The sequence below is a fragment of the Cyprinus carpio genome, chromosome B8 (genome assembly GCF_018340385.1).
Source record: "Cyprinus carpio isolate SPL01 chromosome B8, ASM1834038v1, whole genome shotgun sequence".
Lineage (NCBI taxonomy): Eukaryota > Metazoa > Chordata > Actinopteri > Cypriniformes > Cyprinidae > Cyprinus > Cyprinus carpio.
This window is the reverse complement of record NC_056604.1, coordinates 25,025,668-25,043,956: the sequence shown is the minus strand read 5'-3', so window position 1 is coordinate 25,043,956 and position 18,289 is coordinate 25,025,668. Positions and strand designations below refer to the sequence as shown.

General features: G+C 36.7%; 1 protein-coding gene and 1 long non-coding RNA gene across 2 annotated transcripts in view; one reads left to right on the top strand and one right to left on the bottom strand.

Annotated features, from left to right (window-relative positions):
* The first annotated feature begins 9 nt into the window (after positions 1–9).
* On the top strand, positions 10–8,189 carry LOC122138281. The gene is made up of 3 exons (XR_006155466.1): positions 10–178; positions 853–982; positions 5,891–8,189. It is a non-coding gene; the product is annotated as an uncharacterized LOC122138281 (long non-coding RNA).
* Positions 8,190–11,896: 3,707 nt separating this feature from the next.
* LOC109094448 (transcription factor 7-like 1-B) overlaps positions 11,897–18,289 on the bottom strand; it is a 55,161-nt gene continuing 48,768 nt past the window's right edge. The window contains exons 8-12 of the mRNA XM_042730245.1: positions 16,715–16,855; positions 16,264–16,423; positions 15,454–15,561; positions 14,775–14,826; positions 11,897–12,774 (exon numbers count right to left, since the gene is read on the bottom strand). Of these exons, the coding sequence (XP_042586179.1) occupies positions 12,329–12,774; positions 14,775–14,826; positions 15,454–15,561; positions 16,264–16,423; positions 16,715–16,855 (907 nt within the window). The 3' untranslated portion in view covers positions 11,897–12,328. The remainder of the gene's footprint in view (positions 12,775–14,774; positions 14,827–15,453; positions 15,562–16,263; positions 16,424–16,714; positions 16,856–18,289) is intronic.

Here is an 18,289-nt window from a genome sequence, read left to right as displayed (position 1 = left end):
TTGAAGTGCTATTGCGTTCAGGATAAACACTTCAGTATTTTGTCCTGCCGTGTCATATTTTCTAATGTTACGATTGCACCGCTGTCTTAATATTTTTCATAAGTGTTTCCATTTCCTCTTGTTTTAGGCCTATTCTGGAGAAAATGAACCTGCTGGGGAAGGACTTAAAAAATACAAAGTAAGCAAGTTAATACACACATTTTTGCAGAAATTCATTGTTCTGTTGTTGTTCAAAGGCATGGTTTTATTTGCTCTGTCCTGGGACAGGTGAGGGAGTGAGGGAAGACCAATCAATATTCCAGAGAGAGACAGAGGAGAGAATAGAGAGACAGTTTTCTCTTCTTGAGAGAATGGTTAACAAATAAATGATTTATTAGCCATTTTCTATTAGGCAAGAGAAAACAGTGGAAAAATTGGGTACATAATTTTTTTTTAGGTCACTTTGTCAATGAAACAACCTAATTTCTGTTGTTTATTTTTGTAATGTAAGTTAAAAATGTAATTAATATGTTGCAATTTTGTAATGTCATTTATTTGTAAATGAGCCTGAGTATTTTCTGTACATTTTGTATTTTTTGTTATGCATGTTCATATGTGTAAATAAAAGATAAGTAATTTTGAACATTGTTCATTTTTTTAATGCAGCTTATAATTTGTACACAAAACATTCTTCTATACATTTTTTTTTTGTCCTGTAAAAAAAAAAAAAAATAAATAAATAAAATATATATATATATATATATATATATATATATATATATATATATATATATATATATATATATATTTTGCACATTAAAATAAATTGTTCTATGCATTATTGAAAGTACTTTTTACAACTATTTACAACAGCTTAGGTTTAACATCAGACAAACAACAACAGTTTTGTGCCCAGCGCTGCCTCCATGTGTTCTGGGGTCTTCGTGAGGTGAATCTTGGTGAACGGCCAGCACCTCCTCAGAGACTCGGAGGATAAAACCTGGTGAGTAAATGATTACAGAAATTATTTTTGAGTGAACAGTCCATTTAAGTAAAAGTATTATCTTGCATGTTCTAATATACTTAAGGTATTAAAAGTAAAAGTAAAGGTATGTACAGTATTGTTCTGAAAAGGAACTCGTCATGATGGTTTTACATTAATATTACTGCTGCACTACTGTGTCTGTTGCATTTCACTTCTGAATATGTTCAAGGTTGTTCAATTTAAAGTTGCCTACTTCATATACTTTTGGGTAGTTTAATCTACAACAATGCATCTTGTTGTAAAAGGCCACATTTTTGTAGTGTTGCTGTCCTGTAGGAAAAAAAAAAAACCTTAGTAATTCACATTTGTACGAGAATGTACTTCCTTATAGTCCACCACTGATTATTTTGAAAATGAAACTAAAAACATTTATTGTCAGAATGCTAACAAATTGCTGTTAACTACAGTTGCAAGTTGACCAGTGGTGTAATGTAACAAAGTAATAATACTTTGTTACAGTACTTAAGTATTTTTTGGGAGTATCTGTACTTTACTTGAGTTTTTATATTTCAGCCAACTTTTACTTATACTCCACTTCATTCCCCAATGTATACTTTTACTCCGATACATATCCCATATCAAAAGCTGCATCTGAAGGATTACACAATAATGATGTAGTCACAAACGAAAAAGTTTATCATGTGCGTTTTTAAAAAGTTTCACGTATACACTACAACGTTTTCAAAACAATTCACGTTTACACACATCTGAGAAAACGGCCAAAAACCCTGTATTACGTATGCCGGGCCATTAGTTGGCGCTGTCACCTTGTTAGTAAACAGTACTTGTAGGGAAGTGACGATTATATGTTGTATAAGATGCGTCTCCACTGTAATATTGGTGAAGTAATCCATACTTTGCTGAAGAAGCGTTATCAAACTCTCGAGCAGCAACAACAGTACCATGTACTCCGCCATTGTTGTGTATGTTTGTTCGCACTTGCCTTTAAAATAGACAAGTACTGCGCATGTCTACATACATAGCACATACTACGCACGTGTATGACGTCACTATTTTCAAAGATTCCTGTTTTGGGTGTTTACACGGAAATGATAACGTGGTGATTTCAAAAACTTGCACTTTGAAACCCATTTTCAAAAATATGTGTTCAGTCCCAAAAACACCATTGTCATGTAAACGAACAGGCAAAATGCATAAAAAGTTGCTTGTTTTTGGCTGAAAACTTTGTCATGTAAACGGCCCCTCAAACCGGCCATACAGAGCACTGTTCAGCTGTGACAGCTGCCACTAAACAGCTGAACAATGTTCTATTTTTTTTTTTAATCAATACTCTATTTTATTTTATTTTTATTAACAGTTTAATTTCATGCTTAACTGCCTAAAAAAATCAGGGTTACAAACCTGTCTAAATATGTTCACCATGGGACACAGCTATGGGACACAGCTAATGCCAACGCGATTCCGGTACAGCCACATCCGTGTTTACACCATAGACTGTATAAAAACATGGACGTAGTGTCCGTGATGTCACCCATAGGCTTCTTAAGAGCGTTTTTGAAGCTCAAAGTGGGCGGAGGCCACTTCGTGTCACTCCCGGATAATCGAAAATGGGCGAAGAGGCGGGAGCTGGTTGGTGAAGCCACGCTCACCTAGCTCGACGGCAGTGTCAGCACCATAGACTGTAAAAAAATATGGACGTAGTGTCCGTGACGTCACTCATAGACTCCTCAATAGCGGTTTTGAAGCTCAAAGTGTGCAGAGCGAGCCGTCGCCATCTTGGCAGCGCGTCATCGCGCGACTCTCCCGGAAATTTGAAAATGGGCAAAAAGGCGGGAGCTGGTTGCTGAAGCCACGCCCACCTAGCGCGACGTTATTGTCAGCAGCGGCAATCCACCTGTCACTCAAGTGGCCACGCCCTTAATTATGCAGAACTTTAAGGCTTAATATAATTTAAACGGATGAGTTATAAAAAAAATCACCCCCCTCACAGTTGTCATGAAGGGCAAAATTAGCAATATAGACCAGAATCATTTTTTGAACCAGGCTGTAAACATGTTTTTTTCTGCTGTAAAGTTGGGCATTTTAACATGGGGAGTCTATGGGAATGACTCCCTTTTGCAGCCAGCTTCAAGCGGCCAGTCGATGAATTACAGTTTTAGTCACTTCCTTATTGGCTTCACGAGAGAGAGCAGGAGGTTGCCGCTCGGTCAGCACCGGCAATCTACCTGTCACTCAAGTGGCCACACCCTTAATTATGCAGAACTTTAAGGCTTAATATAATTTAAATGGATGAGTTATAAAAACAAAAAAATTCACCCCTTCACAGTTGTCATGAAGGCCAAAATTAGCTATATAGACCAGAAACCAGGCTGTAAACATGTTCTTTTCTGCTTTAAGTTGGGCATTTTAAGGCCTAATTGGGCCTAAATGTGACCCAATTCCGATTTTTTGCTCATATGTGACACAGATCGGGTCTGTTCTATGACAGTGTAAACGAAAATGCATGCATGCATTCGGATATTTCAAGATCGGGTTCAGGCCTCATTCGTATGTGGAAATAAGTCGGATTTAAATCAGATATGTGCCAATGCGACTGTCATGTAAACATGCAGATCGGATTTTCTGAGGCATTGCGTTCTGTACGTCATTATAACTGCGACAATTTGGTACCTCTCCGCGGTTTAACGTAATATGTGACCTGTGCTGGCAAAATGAGTGTAAATTAGCACGGGCTATTTTGGCGAAAAAAAAAAAACATATTTTTTTGTACATTTTCTCCGCTCGCTTCTCGCGCTGACTGTCATCCGAAGTGCGTGCATATAACGGCGCGCGATCCCGATAAATACACACATATATAGAATATATATAGACATAATCTGCTCTGTTTTAAGTGAACGCTTAGGGAACTGTTGAGGGGAAACATCTGTTGTGTAACATTATATTATATCCATGCATTACAGTATAGGACGTCTGTATCATTATCAGAATGTTAATCTAACAATAAAAGAGGGAATCACTCGCTGCACTTCAGTGAACTGTTTTTGTAGTTTTAATAATTTATTTGTAATGAACACACTTAAGTTATTTTTACATTTGATTAATTTTCGTACATGAATGCTTTAGTTTAGATATAAAATTATAAAGGTAATGCATTATTTCTTTCTAGGCTATTTGTTCAACAATCTTTGACTTCTTCCCTCCAAACTAAAGTAACTATATATATTTTTTTTTCTTATAGACATTCTATAAAGTAGGGATTAAATGTTTAAATGGATATCCCCCAAAAATGAACATTTTGTCGTCAGTTACTCAACCTGAAGTTTTTCCAAACCTGTATGAGTTTCTTTATACTGCTATTCATTTATAACTGCATGCTAAAGTAACAAAAATGTCAGTCCAAATGATTTAATAAATAAAATGTAATCAATAAAATTGTAAAATTAAGGTAACATTTTAAATAAATAAATATTTAAAATAATTATATTATTAATTCTATCAAAATAACTATTCTATCAAATTCTATCAAAATAACTATCAATAATAATAATGTATATATATATAATAATAAATATTGTTGAGAAACGAGGTGCAAGTAGACTCTGGACTGTAGAGGGCAGTGTAAGACCATGAATTTGTCAAAAGCCTTTTGTTCACTGGATTGTTTGTGTAACTGTGTAAGCTTTTTTCCAATGCAGCTCTCCCTTTTCCTCTTTCTCTGTCTCTAAAGAATAAACCCCTTTCATTTAGGCTGTACTAAACTTCAAATGCATCAAGAACTGTGCATGTGATCTGTCAATTAATTTTAATTAACCATCTCATTCATCACTGAAGTGAACACAATGTTAGAGAGAGTGCAGTGTTTTAAGACTGATTGAAGTTCAGCTCAGAACTCAGAGCATGCATTGACAGGACTCTCTAGAGACAGACAGAACAGACTCTGAATCTAGAATGAGCCAGACTCACGCCAAGTTCACAAATATGGCTTGAACGTGTTCCTGAGGAGAACACAAACCCAGAAGCAGTCCGAATCTGAGAAAGCAGAATGGTCCAGCAGATTTAGAATGCTTCCTAGTGTCTCTTTAATTTTAATAACAAAACTCAATGCCTTATGTTTCTCCGAGTCCTCTGTCTGGGTTCTTAAAGGAGTCGCTCAGCCAAAATGAAACTTCTCTCATCATTTGCTCGCCCTCATGCTGTTTCAAACCCGCATGTCTCTCTGCCTTCTGTGGAACACAAAGATTTAGCAGATTTTGCTTTGGTTATGTGGGAAAGCGCAGCATGAACATTCTGCCTGACGTTTTCTTTTGTGCTCCACACTGAAAGTCATACGGGTTTGTTACAACATGAGGGTGTGTAAATGTCTTATTTTTTGGCAAAACTGGCTCCCATGAAATAAAAACGCCTTTGTTTTTCATCAGACCACGTGTGAGAGATTATCTTTCCGATGTAAATATGTTCTACAGCGAAATGATTGGCCTAATCTTTATCTTGTATGACCTTAACTACTGCCATGAATAATTTGTTACAGCGGCCAAAGATCTTGCACAACATGCAAATCATGTTAATGTTAATCAATGTTTTACTCCTCAGCTGGAGACAAAACCCCTGCAGCCTCAAATACTCCACCAGGCCTAATTATACGCCTGACATTTAGTACCGAAAACGATCCCTCTTATTCTTCATCTGCGTTTCCTTCTTTAAGGTTAAATGGTCTTAAATAAAACATTAAGAGGTGGTTTGGGCACGTGGCCAGGTGATACCTGTCTTCACAAGAAGCTGCCAGCTTAGACGCTGCCAAAAGTAATGAGAGTGTTGAGCAAACGATCAATGAATATGTTAACAGGAACACACGTACTGTAAGTGTCCATCACTGAACATGGCAAAAGACTTTGCTGTTATCTACAGGTGGAACAACTTTCAGAAATGTGCTGATCTCCTTCATTTGGAGGACTGAGTCTTTGGCCAGTGGGAGACAGAAGGAGACCTCCTCCTTTGTGAGGTTCCCTACAGGTGGAAAGGATTTTAAGGTGAAGGAGCCCCAAATATGATTTTCCACTTATGAGGAACCCCCTTCCAAAATAATAAAGGCAGCTCAATATTTTCATTTATAAAAGTCAATTTGTACAGTCTGAGTAAAATATTATATTTGATTTTATAGAGATTAAATGTATTATTATTGTTATTATTATTACAAATTAAATTATTATTTTAAAAAAATCTGTAAAAATAGGGTACACTGTTCTGCATTTATTTGAAGGAATTTTCTAGATTTTTTTTTTTTTACAGGTATTTTACCTGTATATTGAATTTTACTGCATTGCGTTGTGTTTTAAAGTTAATGGAAATGTTCGTAAAATAAATGTATAATGTCCTGTGTAATGAGCTGTCAGTACTTTTTCTGTTGTTTTACGGATTAATTTTTACATTACTCGTAAGGATATATCATAATGAATATTTATGTGGTCACTACGTTGTATTATGTTTTATTTAAGACAAATTATTAAAATATAATCTTTTTGTGCAATAACCCAAAGAGAAAGATTTTCAGTTCAGTCCAGAGCAGTGTTAGCTAATACCAAACCCATAAAAAACCTTTTGTTGCTAAAAATAAAATAAACTTGAACTAAATTCAGATTAATAACCTTAAACATATTCTATTTCAGCTATTTTTCATTTAGTTTAACTTGATGTACTAAAATAATTAAAACTGAAATAAAAATTAAGAAAAATATACAGACATAATAAAAAAATGAAAATGTTAAACATGACTAAATTTACTAAATTACTTAAAAAATAAAACCAATACTAAATATTAATAAAGAATATAACATTATCCCAAAATGATAGTGATTCAGATTTATTTGTAAAGTGCTTTTCACTGTAATGTATTGTTCTAAAGCAGTGTTATAAAATTATTGTATTTTATTGATCTTTTTGTGTGTGTGTGTGTTAACACATCAACATTGGCAGACAGGCCTTAAAATAAATTGTGTGAAAATCTGAAAGCCTGTTATATTGATATTTGATGTGTATTCTTATTACACACACATAGTTCATACACACTACCAGTCAAATGTTTGAACACACACGACTGGATTTATGTTTCTCATAAGCTTAAATACTTGTGATCTATAAAGCTTCAGCTTAAAGATATACAAAGTAATTTGTTATTATTTTTATGTATTTTTTACATGAGCAGTAAAGGATAAGCAGCAACAAGTTTGCAGTATATATGTGAACAATGAGAATGAACACAAATGAGCTCAAGTCTGTCTAAAGAAAGACAGTCACAGATATAAACTCTGCATGAACTTGACATTGGACCGTTTCGATGAATCATCAAGTTCAAGCATTCAGTCATGTTTCCAGCCTCACTTTATAGAAAATGATAGATGGAGACATGAAAGGCCATACAAACACCCCCTCGCTCAACCTGAAGTCTTATTCATGTTCGGCCTTCAGTTACAACCGTTTTCATCAATCGCAAATACATCAGCAAAAACCACATATGAATCAACCACTCCGTGAATCAGCAAACTGAAACTTTCAGAGGCTGACAATCAGGCCACCGGTCTATTAATTTGGCATTGCACTCGAGAGCTCCTCAAGCTGATTTATGTATTCTTTTGTCTTAATATTGATTGTCGGAGTAGAGGAATGTAAACACAATGTCAAGTGATTCAGACACATCAAAGGCCGAACCTGGCACGAATTCAAGATCAAAGCCGGGCCCACCGGCAGACGCTTGGCCAGGGGCCAGTGCGCTCTAATGAGCTAAATTAACATGTATTAATTCTGACCTTGTGAGGAGCAGACAGATGTCTCTTATGAGAGAGAGTTCTTTGTTCAATACACACATTTAAAGGGGAAGGTCTCCTGCTGTCTCCCGCCGGCCGCATCTGATTATTAAATACAAGCTCCTTCAAATGAAGGAGTTCATAGTAAGAACAGGGTGCATGAGGGGTTAAATATTAGACAATGCATCACTTTATAACAAACAACAACAACAACAACAAAATCATAGCAATGAAAAATATATTAAAATAATGTATAAAATTATATTTATATTACCAACCCAAAACATTTGAATGGTAAAGTTACTCAGTATTAACTAAGCATCATATTTTCTAATATTAAATATCAGTAAGGCTCTGATTACCTGCATATATATAAAATTTTATAAATCTATTTAAATTGTATATTTTATTTCAATATTTGGTTTTACATTTCTAAACTAGAATATTGTTTTTATTTAATATTTAAATAAATATATATATTTAATTAGAGTTATATATTATTTAAATTAAATCATAGAATCATTTTAATACATTATTTTGGGGTTTAAATTTTTAAACACTTTAGAATCAATTATTTTCCTTCAGAATTAAACAGATTTATATATTGAATTATAATTACATAATTTAAGTATCATTTCAGAATTAAATTAATAATTAAATATTTATTTATTATATAAATATATACAAATTATTAGCGCAATAAAATATAAAATGTGCAGTTGCTGCTTAAAATACTAGCAAGGTGTAGGTCCTATTCAAGATAGAGTAGAAGATAGTTTAGAATAAAATGCTAATGCAACGAAGTGCAACACAATTAAATGATGTCTGAACTCATCAGGTAAACACAAAATTGTGCTGTGCCTGCAACTGGAAGAGTTAACAAGCACTTTTCCAAGAATTGACTTGGAGAAAACAAGCTTGGGAGAATAATCACAGATATCTTTCTCCAGCCAATCTCTCTAACAGGCCAGTCATATTAAAGTCACTCAGCCCGGCTCGCTGTGGGTCGCATAGCACGTGTGAGCGCTCTGTGTGTGTGTGTGTGTGTCGGTGGGTGTATGGAGAATAGGCCAGCGCATCAGAGTCCTAGCCTTAAGGAGCCAGGCTTTCTCTGTTGTCTGACAACTCATTACCTTTAATTTGGTTGATGGGTCTAGAGCTAAGGGTACACACAGAGACACGGGGCCCCAGAGAGCATTGCAGGGCCCGTGATGATGCAAGCCATATTTCTCGCTTCTCTAATGACTGCCAAGCAAAATAAAATATAAGCTTTTGTGTGCGTGTGTGTGTGCGTGTGACTGACAGGTCTGTACCTCACCTGAGGGCAGAGAGGGAAATGAGCACTCAACGTGTGTCAACCTGTCTGTCTGCATGCTCACACACACACACACACACACACACACACACACACGCACGCGGCGTGCCACACCGATACATCTGACAGAGGGAAATGCAACCGTATGCTGTTAAAACCGCTCATAGTTGAATCATGGGAACCAGCAAACACTGTAAGACATCATTAAGCAATTAGTGATAATGATGCGTTGTGTTTCTTCAAACTTGACTTGATTGGGTGTTACTGGCAGTGTGAGGTGCTTCGTTTACAGCTCTGGACAGAGCGAGTCTGAATCTTGTTATGGCACATTATTGCAGCTCAAAATTCTTCATCCAGTGAACACACACAGATATGTTCATGGGAGCATGGCTGTACCTGCCATTGAGGGCTCGTTTTTTCCCCAAGGTTATAATCAAAATGATAACTGCATAATATTAAGTCTAGTTTGGTGCTGCAAGTATTGAATCGTGTTTCTACTACAGGATTAAAAAAAAAAAAAAATCTCACAATTATGAGAAGAAAAAAAAAAATCACAATTGCTTGATAAAAACTGACAATAAACTTGTATTGCAACAACTCACAATTCTGCAGAAAAAATACCAAATTGTAAGATATAAGATCACAACTGCGAGAGAAAAGTCCAAATTTGGAAGAAAAAAAAAATACCTTAAATTTTTAATTCTGTGGCAAAATAAATAAATAAATAAATAAATAAAATTGCAAGATGTAAACTCAAAATTGGAGATAGTGTTTGAGATGACCAATCAAATCAAAGTAAAAAGACTGATTGCCAAGCCCCCAGTTTTGAGCTGTTTTACGAAAAAAGCGTTAAAAGATGACTGAAATAATAAGGTATGCAAATTAATCTTAATCTAATTTCTCTATTTTGAACTGAAAATATATAATTTACATGATTGGTGTAATGTAGCTACCTCGCAAGCAAGCTCAATTTTGAGCTTCAATAATTTTAGAGTAACTGAGCATCAGCGGGTCTAATTTCGCCCCGACTTACTCTGAGGCCTCGCGCTTGCTGAGATGTAAATTTCATGAGCGGGATTCCTTGACTTTAAGACTGAAGTGTAACCAGGGTACCCCTCAGGAACACGAGGTCTGTCAAGGGTGTCACCTCCGCCCTGTTCCCCAGCTGAGGGGAAAGTCAAAGGGACCGTTCTTGGCATCTCTGCCCGTTTCTAAAGTCCCTAAAAAGCAGAGGACTCTACCTTGTGTATTTTTCACTAATTGAAAAGCCTAATGAGCTCCCTGGAGCTCCATCCTATTACCGCGCACTTAATTACAGCGCCAGCAGCGGCGCGCCAAGCCACAAATAAAGACGCAGCGCGAGAACTGAGAGAAAACGAGAAGGCAGAGTTTGACCTGCTTTTTGTCGCTGTTTTGGGACTTTGCATTCCAGGAAGGAACAGATGTCTATTATTCTTTATTTTTTTAAACCCGTGTTTATTTTTGGCAGAAATTTTTGTTGCTCTGGCTCATCTGTTTATTTTCCAGTGCGGTTTGCCTAAATTCCACCTATTAAAGATTTAACTCTAATTCCTCTTATATCAGCAGGGTTTCTCGAGAAGATTATTATGCTATCATTGTGTGCTCTAGATGTTGTTTTTAGAGGAGTATTACAAAATCCCTGCATGTTGAGGTAACATTGTGGCGTTTCACACGAATACGGTAACCTACCATTTGTGCAACACTATTAGAACTAATCACCTATTTTTTTTTTTTTTTTTTTTGTCTGAAATATTAGATGCACTTTTATCAATCTAATAAACTAAAAAGTCGTAACACGTCTAAATGGTTACTGGTCTGTTTATTTGGAAAGTCTTGATCTCCTTTTGACTGTATCCACATTTAAACATATTGTAGCCTAATAACTGACAATGAACTGATATTCAGCTAGTTGTATTTTAAATGATTAGTTTAATTATCAAAACATAATATTCAGCAGTCTCACACATTTTGCATGCAGCTGTTACTGTCTGATTTCCCCCATTACAAAAAAAGTGTCCATAATTAATAGGGTGAGGAGAAGACATGAAAATAAAAGAGTCAAGTTAATACAGTCAATTATATGTCAAGAGATTTATGACTTTACGCAAAGATAAAAGCTGTGGCTTTGGATTTTCTATTAATCAAAGAATCCTGAAAAAGATGTATCACAGTTTTCACAAAAAAATATTAAACAATACAACCGTTTCAAGATTGATCATTATTAGAAATGTTTCCTGAGCATCACATTCTGAAGGATCATGTGACACTGAAGACTGGAGTAATGATGCTGAAAATGCAGCTTTGATCACAGGAATAAATTACATTTCAAAATATATTTCAATAGAAAACAATTATTTTAAATTTTCTAATAATATTTCACAATATTATGTTTTTTTACTGTATTTTTATTTTTTTTATCAAAAATGCCATGGTGAGCAGAAGCGATTTCTTTCACAAATATTTAAAAAAATCCTATCAACCCCAAACTTTTAAATGCTTGTGTATTTTTAACTCATTTATGAGAAATAAATGTATAACAATTATTACATATCAACATTTGACCCCAAAATAACTCACCCTTACTAGCTAAAATCCAGGCTACATTTTTTAACCACTTTTTTATTATTATTATTATTATTCTATATTTATTGATAGAAAAAAAGGTTTTAAGATTTGTTAATTTTCCATGACTTATTCACGGCTAGACAAATAAAAAAAGAAAAGGAAAAGACATCCAATGAATTAATAAACTTGACCCCAAGAGGACAATGACATCCATTTTTAGAAACAATTGACAAGTTTTATTTATCAAGTTCACACACTTCAAAACTGGGGTAGAGGGGGTCGTTGCAAAGAGGTCTAATAAATTGCCAGTACTATGAATTAAACTCCAAAACTACCATTAATTACAGGCAAGCTTAAAGTTTTTTTGTTCCTTCTTGTCTTTTAAAAGTAGTTTTTAATACATGTATTCTTTATACAAGTTTACTGAATAAATGCATCAAATAAGAAACCAGTTCCAAAGTAGACATTACAAAAAATACATTGTTTTATACAGACACAGAAAAGCAGATGATCAAATATTGACCAATTATATTTATTTCCTTTTCACTTATCAAAAAAGTTAACCTGACATCTATTTCTCCAAAAGGTAAAAAGCAATATACAGCATTATGTAAAAGACATTAAGAGAGAATTGCTTTTGAAGAGTCAGTCAGCTGATTTGGTTACCAAAGAGAGCGGCTGGGACTGGAACAAAGCATGATGGGAGTGAAGAGCGGCCTGATGGAACGGGGAGGGCGGAGACAAGAGAGAGGCATGCAGGGAAGCCAAGGGGAGTGGCCGAGACAGAAGAGGCGGAGTTGACTGTCTGCCTGAGGAGCTGGTTGGCTGGGAGGAGGAGGAGGAGGAGGATGATGAGGAGGAGGAGGGTTTGGAGAGCAGAGGGAAGTGATGGTGGCGGTCAGGTTTGGTGGTGAGTGACAGCGGTTGGGCCTGCTCAGAGTGAGTGGGGGCGGGAGCGGCGGGCGAGGCCAGGGCCACCGAGGGTGTGGCTGGAGAGTCCAGCATGCTGCCGTGAGACGAGGCCGGGCTGTCAATCATCTTCTCCTGAGGGAGGTACTGCACACACGGCTTCTTATTCCGTGCTGAGAAATCTGAAAGAAGACGGAAATCACGCAATATGAATGGCGAGGATTTCTAACTGTTCGGAGTTCATATATCTGTTAAACAACAGCAGAGATGAGACCAAATTTACCAAGAAACAGGGAGGTCATGATACACTCTCAAAAACCTCAGCTGCAATTTTTAATAAAGGTTTTTTTTTTTTTAATCTTTTTATTCTTTTTTAATCCAGAGATATTTTCAGGACACATTTTCCCACCAAATTCTCATTGGTGCAATGCATCTGAATATTTTAAGGGACGATATCAATACACTTTTCACTCCAATGACTTCTATTCATACACCTTAATGCTAAAGACTGGAAATGCAAGTTCACGCAAAGACGTTTCGCAATTCGCTACATTCCAAAGTTCAAGTTTGGTGAACTTGAATCTGAAGAAAAGATTGATATGCCAAGGTGTGATTTCCAAGAAAGCAGGTTTTTTTTTTTTTTTGCATTTATAATTATTAAATGTTGAATTAGTTTTTTAAAAAGGTGCCGAAGAATGTGATTTTAAACTTTTTTATTGCAGTATCCTAAGAAATTTCACAAGCTGTGAAAAGAAAATGGCAATTCCCATTATTCTGAACAATTCACATTACATTCTCAATGTAATAGCCATTTTCAAATGATTCTTTTTAAAGCAACACTATGTAAATTTTGGCGCTCTAGCGGTTAATAAACAGAACTGAACGCATCCCGCGGAAGAACATTCTAACCGGAGCTACTTCTCCAAGTTTATCTCTATGGCGATTCACGCAGGTATGTGTTACTCCGCAGCGGTGACAATAGTCCAAAAATGATCACTTATTATAAATGTACCGTAGTGATTTGGAATAGGACAAAAAGGCATTTTGGTAGATGAATTTATGATGTACTCACTCATTATATACATTTTGCAAATTTTGAACAGAAAAAGTTACATAGTGTTGCTTTAAATCAACAAATTGAATTAATTTTTACGTTGAAATTTTACTAAATTTCCCACCATTTTTAATAATAATAATAATAAAAACCTTTCCATTTTTAGAACTCCTAGACCAAATCAGATCATCTTCAGAACATGGCCGACAAACAAGTTGATTAGTCGAAACGTTCTCGAATAACATGCAAACGGAATTGACGAAGAACGCGCCAAAATGGATGTGAGGCTATATCTCTGCAATGCTTTAGCGTATTTAAACCAAACTTGGCATGTGTTATAATAATTATGACCTGAGGGTGTCTGCACAGTTTCAGCACAGCACCTCCTAGTGGTCAGGAAGGTTTTTGGCCCCCACAAAACTGCTGTCTTTAGATTTAATGCAGCATACCATTTTTGCATTACATTAAAAAGAATCTGGTGGGAAATGTACTTAATTGCCATGTTGCTTCCTTGTGCAAAATATTTGATTTTGGGGTGAAATATGACCTAGACATGTTCTTCTTTGCAGCTTTAATGAGATTCACCCATACAATACTCAACACAAAATGGAAATGGCGTTGTGTTCATTTATTGACGTCACTGTACTCAAATGGTGGACGCAGTCGTGGATGAGATCACAATGAAGAGTGGGCTGACTTCTACAGTTCTGACACTGGCTGTCTAAGAGCACACTAACATAGACCAGTCAAAATAAACACTTAACATGCTTATATCTCACTCCCACATCCATCAGATTGGTCCACTGGTTTAAACAGACACTGATTCACTGAACTGACATGGCCTCTCATTGCTAATGGCGCAAGATGATGAAAATACAGCAAGACGTGGTGCAACTGCCAAAGACGTCCATTTGTCGCATGTGTATGTAAACCAACGATTAAACAATAGAGGAAAAAAGACCGTATCCTGTGTGAACGGCCCCTAAGCCTGCAGACATACTGTACCTGCCTGTGCTAGCACTGGACCTCATAAGCTGCATGTTAGCAAGGAGGAGAGAGCGTGGTTAGAAATGGACAAGGCGAGAGAGAAAAGGCTGCGTGAGTGTGTGTGTGTGTGTGTGTCCTCACCCTCTGGTGTTGAGTCTGTCTTATTATCTCTCTTCCTCTTCTTCCGCTTGCCCTGAAGAGAAAAAAATAGAGTGAGAGAAACAGAGGGCGAGAGAGATGGAAATAGAGTTAGAGCCATAAATACAGAATGAAGTAAAATAACACAGAATGGACAAACAAAGGCATCAAAGAAGTGCAGTTATATAATATAAAGAACATTTGGCACTTTCCATGAATAGGGTTTAAAATTAGGCCTAATATTCTTAAACAAATGATCAGTGAATAGAGGTAGTGAAGCTCTGTCAACCTCAGGTGGTTAAAATGAATATTAGTTTGTTCATTTTCTATTAGGTTTGTGACTCTGCTAAATGCCAGTCACTGTGTGTTTTTTTTCTTTTAATTAAAAATCCTTTTATTCCTACAAGGATCAATATACAACAGATTTTCAAAATTATTACATATGATTTAAGATGAAGATCTGTAAGAGCAATACAGTAACTATTCTTACGTGATGGTGGTGTATAGATTTTTAAAGCATAACACACACACAAAAAAAAATCATGGGATTTGTTTCTCCACTGTTTACAAAAACAGCCAGTGAAACCCAACTGTACCGTATTGATAGAAACTGTGCCATTTGACAGCATACAAATGTGAGCGTAAGGCTGTGTGCGCACGTGTGCTGAAATGTCTGACTCACATAGTTATCTCTCGCGGACCAGCCAGGGTAGAGTTGAGAGTGCAGCTGCCTCTCTTTCCTGGCCAGCTCGTAGTATTTGGCCTGTTCCTCTCGAGATAGAGAATGCCACTGCAAACACATACACCACAGTCAGCCAAAGGCCAAACACACACACATATACTGTACACACAAACACACGCCATTTACACAACGCACGTACCAGTGTGACTGCACACCCATGCACTGTATGTACACGCAACAATCGTGCAAAAATAGTTACACACTAATCTTCAAAGATATTTAAATGTTTCTGAAAGTCTCACTAAGGCTGCATTTATTTGATCAAAAATACAATAATAATAATTTTGTGAAATATTATTACGATTTAAAACAACTGTTTTCGATTTGAATATATATTAAAACAAAATTTATTCCTGTGATCAAAGCTGAATTTTCAGCATCATTACTCCAGTCTTCAGTGTCACATGATCCTTCAGAAATCATTCTAATATGCTGATTTGCTGCTCAAGAAACATTTCTTCTTATTATCAGTGTTGAAAACAGTTGTTCTGCAAGCTGTGTATGTATATGTATATATATTTGGAAATAATAAATCATTTAAGGAACCAATAGCACAACGGTTGATTTACAGGCGAGTAGGCGATATGTTAATGTTGTAGGAAACATTAGCGTTTACACAACAAATGTATGTTTTTGACTGCATCCTAATTTTGGATCACATTTACCCCCCCCCCCAGCATTTGTTTCTGACCACTTGTGACTGGTTGACTCAAGATGGGTGTTCATACGAGGACTAAACGGTTTACTCACCCTGCGGCCGAGGATCTGGTTGATGGCGGCGCTTTCTTTCAGTGTGCACTCGGCCACCACTTTGGCCCTCATCTCTTTCATATAGAGCATGAAGGCGTTCAGGGGCTTCTTTATGTGAGGTTTCTTGTCCTCCTCCTTCTTAGTCGAGACTGGAGACTTTCTGCAAACACACACGACAGGTGGGTCAGCCTTTGTACCAGATGTGTGTGTGTGTGTGTGTGAAGGAGTGACGGTGAGAAAAACAGATATGGAGGAGTGTGTGTATAATGGTGGCCAGCTTGTAGACAAAACAGTGATAAACGTATTTTCTCCAAAATATCACTAAGTGGAGGTGAAAGTGTGAAGCTAATGCTATTAGCCACTAGTAATAAAACAGGATACCTGTCAGTTACCAAAAAGCGAAATAAGACAACATAAACCGGAGGGAAGTGTGTTGTATGCGTGTGCTTACGTATTAGCTGCTGGGCTGAGTTCTCCATTGGGCTCTTGTTTAATAGCCGGCGAGACGATGGCTGGGTGAGGGATGCCTGTCTGATGAAGGCCGTGAGGATGATGAGGAACGATATGAGGAGAAAAGCGGCTGGACACCAAACTGCAAAAAAAGAAAGTGGCGAATAAGCATCACTGCCTTCTGAAACCAATAAAACAAATCTTCGACTTCCTATCTTACAGGATTTTGGACTTTGCTAGACTTGAATCTGCATTTCCTACGTGAGCACCAAGGCTCAACGTGTGCAAACCACTAAACCATCACTCCGACTATATTTACACCTGTTCAGCTTGCACACCTTGACCTTTAACCCTTAAAGGGACAGTTCACCCAAAAATGAAAAATTTATCTCACGTCGAAGACTGAAACAGAAGAGAAGAAATAGTTGAATCAAGCTGTTATTTTTGTTTTCTTTGCGCAGTTGAACCGCTGATGTCACATGGACTATTTACTACCTTTCTGGGTCTTGAATGTGTCAGTTGTGTTGCAGGGTCAGAAAACTCTCGGATTTCATCAAAAATATCTTCATTTGTGTTCTGAAGATGAACGAAGGTCTTACGGGTTTGGAACAACATGAGGGTGAGTAATTATATGACACAAACATCCCATAATAATACTCAAAACTCAATGATAGGTCTTAAAGAAGCTGATAGGCCACCCAAAAATGAGTTATTTACTCACCCTCAACCTGCATAAGTTTCTTTCTTCTGTAGCACATAAAATAAGATATTTTGTTGAATGTTGGTAACCGAACCTTAGCATGGAAACTAACACTATGGAAGTCTGTTTGGTTACCAACATTCTTCTGTTTTTAGCAGACGAAGGAAACAACCTGAGGGTGAGTACATGACAGAATTTTCATTTTTGGGTGAACTATGCTGCGTCTAGACTAAAGCACACTCTTATTTCTATTCATGTCATATTCAGTCCAAATAGAGTACCAGCTGAAAAGCTCCTTTATTCGCTCCTGTTACAGGTGAAGTACGGGGTTACTGTGGTAACGCAAAAAGCGCGACACTCCAGACCAAAATTCCAAGGAAACCACTTCCTACAACGGGCTGAATGGGACACGGTTCTGATCCCAGCGCCTAGAGCTTCTACTGAGGTGAACGCACAATGAAGGCCTGTCATCATCCAGAACCAGAAAAACTGACCAATTTTCCCCCTTCCTCTTTGACTCTTTTATTAAATGAAAAAGAAAAAAATCTTAATTTCAGTTGGCGTAGGCACAAGGATACCAGGAAGAGACTTCATTAACTGCATGTGTAGTTTCCACATGATGACCGCATGAGCTTCTGCAGACTAAAAGCAGTCTCACCTCAAAAGGAGAAGTTAGACTGAAACTATGAATTTCAGTAGAAATCCATGTGAGCGGGAAGCTGCTGGGTTTGAAAGCGATTTCTGTGTGAGCTGTGCTTCATACATTTCTACACTATTGGCAATATACAATTGATCTTTTTTTGCTTGTGACATTTCAGTAATGTTAAATCATATGGCTGCCTTTACTATAAAGCAGATATTGTTTTCAATTCAGGA